The sequence below is a fragment of the Trachinotus anak genome, unplaced genomic scaffold, assembly GCF_046630095.1.
Source record: "Trachinotus anak isolate AG129_WGS33_773 ecotype Australia unplaced genomic scaffold, CSIRO_AGI_Tana_v1 ptg000004l, whole genome shotgun sequence".
NCBI lineage: Eukaryota > Metazoa > Chordata > Actinopteri > Carangiformes > Carangidae > Trachinotus > Trachinotus anak.
In genome coordinates this window covers 25,184,922-25,190,984 of record NW_027273855.1, presented here as the reverse complement: position 1 = coordinate 25,190,984, position 6,063 = coordinate 25,184,922, and the positions used below count along the sequence as shown (strand labels likewise).

General features: G+C 45.2%; 1 protein-coding gene across 1 annotated transcript in view; it reads left to right on the top strand.

Moving 5' to 3' along the window:
* The first annotated feature begins 1,375 nt into the window (after positions 1 to 1,375).
* marchf9 (membrane-associated ring finger (C3HC4) 9) overlaps positions 1,376 to 6,063 on the top strand; it is a 13,649-nt gene continuing 8,961 nt past the window's right edge. The window contains exon 1 of the mRNA XM_071477429.1: positions 1,376 to 3,363. Coding sequence (XP_071333530.1) covers positions 3,031 to 3,363 — 333 coding nt within the window. The 5' untranslated portion in view covers positions 1,376 to 3,030. The remainder of the gene's footprint in view (positions 3,364 to 6,063) is intronic.

Here is a 6,063-nt window from a genome sequence, read left to right as displayed (position 1 = left end):
AGCAAGACACTGAGGTGCTGTCATGTAGCTTGTGGCATCTGACTATCTGCACGGGGCAAAACAGAGCTGAAACAAAAGGTAAAACAGACCTTAGGTTGATATTTATTGCTCAGTATGAGTCGGTGCTCAGACTGTATTAAAGGAAAAGTTTGACATATCGGGAAACAGACTCATATGGCTTCTTACCGAGAGTTTGGTTTTTCAGACACCAACACACTGCAGGGAGTTTTACAATACCCTGAGGCAGGATTTTACAATTCTGGAAAGTTATCATGGCAGCAACTATTTCATCTTTCATCATTACACTTGTAGAGGCCTGCGTTTTATTCCTGCAGGGCTACAGTCGGTCTGAACACACGTTACTCTCAGCAAGGATGCAGATAAGCACATTTCCCCAAAATGTCAGACCACTCCTTTTAGGTTACGCTCAGCTGTTTAATGGACTCTCCACCAGACTTTTGTTCCAGGCAGCGTGGGGAAAACTTCATGTTGGGAATTAACTGAATAAATAAATCATGAAATATGTAAATAGTTAAATGGTGGTGGTGGTGTCGACTTGATCCATTATAAGAATCCAAATGTATTCTTCTTTCCTCTCCCATTAGCCTCGGGGTCAGGTCCCATTTTCAAAGGGGACCTGACCCCGAGGCTGGAAACCACCACAGGAGGAAACTGCCCAGCTGTATAAAGTAAAACTGTCTCCACCTCAGTCGAAGGGACCAGTTTTTCTGCAAAGCCAGTACTTTTTCCTTCTGATGCTCCAGCTGGTCGAGGTGGTTTTTGTTAACAGCTTATTCTCATCAATATAAATGGACAAGATGATACCAACACCTGTCAATATAACACATAGAGCACAAGAACACGACAAACTGTGTCCTCCCTGACGGCTGAACCGACGTCTCTGGAACAGTTTCAACACAAACTGAACATCATAACCTTCATGAAGGAGGATTTATTGCAGGAATGCTGGATTAGATTTAGTGAGCTGCAGTGGTGGGAAGAAACTGCACAGATCCACTCATGTGCTGAACCTAATGAAAAGTATTAAGGCATCTGTACTTGAATATTTCCATTTTCTGCAGCTTTGTGCCTCCTCTGCACAAGATTTCAGGGGGAAATATTCCACTTTTTGCTCCGCTATGTTTATTTGTTACACGGTGACTTTACAGACTAAAGTTTTACATTTTGGATTTGGATTTTAGCCCCAAAGTACCAGTTACATATTAATACAGCAATAATATTGATCCTTTGCATAATGAATACCCACTTTTACCCTTAATATGTTAATTGCATTTTGTTGATAATATGTCTGTACTCTTAATCTGGTAAAATTTTTGAATGCACTTTAATTTAATCTGTAGGCTAATGGAGTTTATTTTGATAGTGTGGTGTTACTGCTTTTACCACAGTAATGTATCTGAGTGCTTCTCCCACCAATGGGAGACAAGTGTTCCTAATTAAGTGACAACTGAGCGTACGCTTGAATGGAGCGTTTTTCACATTAATATGTCGGTGGTTTTATTTCAGTAAATCATCTGAGCACTTGAGCACTTCCTCCACCTCTGCATGGAGCCAAGGATGCATTCCCACCTGCTCACACACACACACACACACACACACACACATTAGCAGAGAGGTCCAGGCCCGGTTCATACTTGGCGGGCTCCCTGTGCATGTGGCCGCAGCCTCGCGTCAGCAGAGGGAGATCAGCACCTTGGACAGCGGCGCCTGGTCCATCCTAAAGCCGCCGGAGCGCCTTCCCTGCCCGGCTGCTGGGAGGCGGCTGGATGACTAAAGAAAAACAGAGGCTTGTTCACAGGGTGACAGTCAGGGTTTGTTTTTTTCCTCCTCCTCCTCTTCCTCTTCTTCTTCTTCTTCTTCTTCCATCTCCCTATTCCGGAAGTAGCTGCTGCGTTGGTTCAATCTCCAAGCCGACCATTTCGAGGAGGAAAATCAGCGCCAGCAGTATCATCACCACCATCTATCTGATCCAATAATCGATGCCATTACTGCTGGGTAGTTGCTCCCGGATGCGAGGACACCTTCACGCGTCTTCCCCGTCTTTCTCTCGCCTTTATTTTTCCGCCTCTCTGACATTTTCTGCGCGTTGTGGCTCGAAATGCTGACGGACGTCGACAGAAGATGGGAAACATGGGGCTTTCGGGTGTTTTTGTGTTGCCATGTTTCCAGCTAGGCTTCTGAAAAAAAAAAAAAAAAAAAAAAAAAAAAAAAATGCAAATGAAAAGGATTTGGTGTTTGATCTGGAACGGCATCAACCAGAGGCTGCACAGAGAGGAGATGGAATAAAAACAGGACCATGATCTGAGGCTCGGGATGCTACAGTGAGGGACAATTAAATAAACCACATCCAAACCAAACTCTATTTATTTTTCTTTTCTTTTTTTTTTTTTTTTGTTTTTTTTTTTTTTGTTTTGTGGCTGGATTATGATTGTTGACAGGAGCCCCAGATGTGAGAGTGTGGACGGCGTGTCGTTGTCTCCTGCAGCCCATCCTCCGGCTCCCGGCCCCGCGCCGCTCTCTCCTCCGCTCGCCCTCTCTCTCGCCGTCCTCTGCTTCGGGTAGCGAAGCATGTAGGCTGCTCTCTGCTGCTGAGAGCAGGACGGGAATGCACCGCGGAAATCCTCAAAAAGACAGAGCAGACAAATACAAGTTGTAAATGCTGGGGGGGGTTTTTTCTTCTGGTGGGGGGGTGGTGCCATGGAAGATGCATGTGGACGGCGTTTGCAGAGTTGTGTGAGCGATGAATATTGAAAGAGTGTGTCGGCCAGCTGAAGGGAAGAGCTTTCATCCGCATTGGCTTCGACACACATGCCATCAGTGGGGCCAGAGCCTTTATTTCTGAGGATTTCCAGTTATAATAGTTGTGGTGTTGCAGAAAAAAAGGCAATAAAATGAACACAGCGGGTGTCTGAACAATAATAATCATCATAATCATCATAATCATAATAAGTGGGGAGAAAGGACAGAAACACTTCATTTTTTTATTCCAGATTCTTTATGTAGCCAAACATGTTCAAGTATCGGATCCGCATGTTTTTCAATGAACTGAAAGTCCTGGTGTTTATGCGATCCGATTCGAGACAGTCCGGCTCAGACGCAGACCGACGGCCCGCCACCATGCGGGGTCTGGGGATGGGCGGCTGCGGCTGGCCGCCTTTCGTCGACTGCCATTCCCGGGACGACGAGGAGGAGTACTACGGCAGCGACCCGCGGCCCCGGAGCCTGGCGTTTGAGGACAAGGAGCCCAAGCTGCAAGTGGGCCTGGACGCCGTGTCTCTGGCCAGCACCGCCAGCAGCCTGCGGACCCCCCAGTGCCGGATCTGTTTCCAAGGCCCAGAGCAGGTACAGACGTGCGGCGGGGGACTGGCTCCTTCACGGAGAAGCCACGTCCTGTTTGTTTCCTTTGTGGCGCCGTGTCGATCTCACACCCCGCACCAGCAGGGTTTTAGGAAGCTTGTCTTCTTCTAACAGTCACGCTAGGTTCTTTATTCTAATCTGCCATTTTGATTTTTTTTTTTTTATATTATACAACAAATCAAAAAAGGGTCTGTGATTCAGTGGAGCTACTACAACCATCCTGTCCTACATCCCTCCCTCTCTCTCTACCACCCACCTCCCCCCTCAACCACCTCCTTTAAAAATAACAATCCAGGATAAGGCCCAGGTTTCTGACAATCATGTCAAAAAATAAATAAAAAATAGTCGAGTCAGATTTATTTACACAGCCCAAAACCACAAATTTGCCTTCAAGGATTTCACAATCTGCACAGCATCTGTTCCCCTCTGTCCTCACACCTCTGCTTTTAAAGGCAAATATTGTCCTTTTCATCTCCTGAAAAGATGACTGCTCAGAGATCTGGTTATCTAAACAACACTGTTTTCATAACTAAGCTAATCAGTGGTGGCGAGGCAGCAGTTCCCACACATCTGAAATCCGGCCAGCATAGCAACAAAGAAAGTTAGCCAATTAGGTCTGCAGGATGACAAATAGACTGAGAGGGACTGAATATGCATGAGTCACAATCATTTTGTAAATGTAAATCAACTGTCCCCCCCCGTCCTGTTTGTCACAGAACAGGATGATCAGCTATTGATCTCTTGATGATCACGCTTCCTGGCCAGACAATGGTGTTGATTGTGATGATGAATGACAAGTTAAATGAATTTGTCATCCATGTTTTGTTTTTCGTTTTTTTTTTTTTTTCTTGCTTCAAATTTCTGTTGTGTTTTTCCTCGCTGGCGCTTGGTTTTTCCTGAGCTTAAACCAAACAATAAGCAGTGCATCTCTTTGGTCTGTGGCCAAATGTCGGTCTCACCAGATGTGCAGAAACCTGTGCCTCCTGGCTCAGCAGGTAGTCCTGAAGCCTGAGATAATTAGAAACACTGTAAATCCTGTTGGAGCACAGATGGATATTACCATTTAGTCACTAGGATAGGCGTATAGTGTTATTACAGCCCATGTGCTAATTTATGACATCTGCCTTGGAGTTTCCATTGTGAGACATAGTAAACTGTGGAGCCATGGGACGGCGTATAAATCGGTTCAGGCTTGTTTTGGATACGAGGCCATTTGATGTTACAGACAGGGATCAACCCCAGGTTGCTGTCTTGCCCACTCAAACATCTTCTCTTAATAATAGGTTGATGTTTTGGGCTCTGGGCTCTCCGGCAAGGTGACTCATCGTGCAACATGGCTCTGAGCCGCCTCTTATAGCTACAGACAAAGAGCAAGCAAACAAAGCACTGAGGGAAAACCCTGAGACTACACTGCTACATCAGCTCCTCACTGTCATATTAGTTTATATATATATATATATATATATTTTTTTTTTTTTTTTTTTGCCTTTACAGCATTTAATTTTCTACTCCATACAAAGGGAAAGTGTCTCAAACCTCCTTTGGGTGCAGGGTGGGGGGAACATGTTTGCCATTTTATTGTTATTTCATTATTCAAGCAGGTCACAACAGGGGCCAGGATCATGTCGCTGTCAGCGGGCCAATTACCCACAGACATAATCACCTTGCTCTGTGGGCTGCATTGAGTATGAGTCCTTATTAAGTGTCTGTCAAAGGTGTCAGAGTGAGCCGCGCTACAGTAGCTGGGCCACTGATTTCACTTAATGTTGTCTGGAGTCACAGAAGCAGTGCCAGAGCGTTGCTGGAGGGGTCGGCCGTGTTGGGTTTGCACGGATATAGTGGCGTGTTGGAGTAAGGAGGGGTTGGCGGCGGAGGTGATGGTGATGGTGGCGGTGGCGGTGGAAGTGGTGATCACCCCTGCCTGCCCTTTTCTCTTGTTGTGTCCAACAGCGTTTCTCCCCAGGGACACACAGTCTGGAGCTCTGGGTGCACTTCGAAAAAATTGTTTGTCTAAAGGTTACGGCTGTGGAGGAACACCATTTTCTTAGTCATAGAAGTGACACACCAAATTAACACCTTCATGCTCTGTCAAGTGGCCTTGAGGGACAAACCCACGCCAGATCAGCCGAGCAGGAAGCGTGTTTTTTACGTGTGTGTGTGTGTGTAGAGGTGCTGAGCAGCCTTTATGTTTGTTGGAAAACGAACGGTGCTTCCTTGTCTTTAATTTAATGTCTTTGGATGTTCTGTATTTGTCTTGTCAACAAATCCAATAGAAACAAGTATTGTGTGTGTGGCCAAAGCCTGATATTTCTTATTGCTCAGAGTCACAGGCCTCCACTGGCGTCCAGAAGCTACTCAAAGTCCTTTGAATTAAATGATAAAATACACAGTGTTTCCATGTAGAAGCGTTTTCTAATCTGACAGGACAACATTCTCACAAATCACTGAAAAACAAGTCTCTTTTATGATGGTTAAGGTTTGGTTAGGTTTATGCACTAAATGCCTTGGTTAGGTTTGGAAAAATGCGTGGATATAAATGTTCTCTAGCCTTATGTCTTGTCTGAAGGTACTCTGGATGGTAAGGAGGATTCTTTAGATGAGCGGAAAATGGCGATAAAATTTTCGATTTTTATTTTGTTTTATTGTTTCCTCTTTTCACACCTGCTTGTTAATGCTCATTATCTA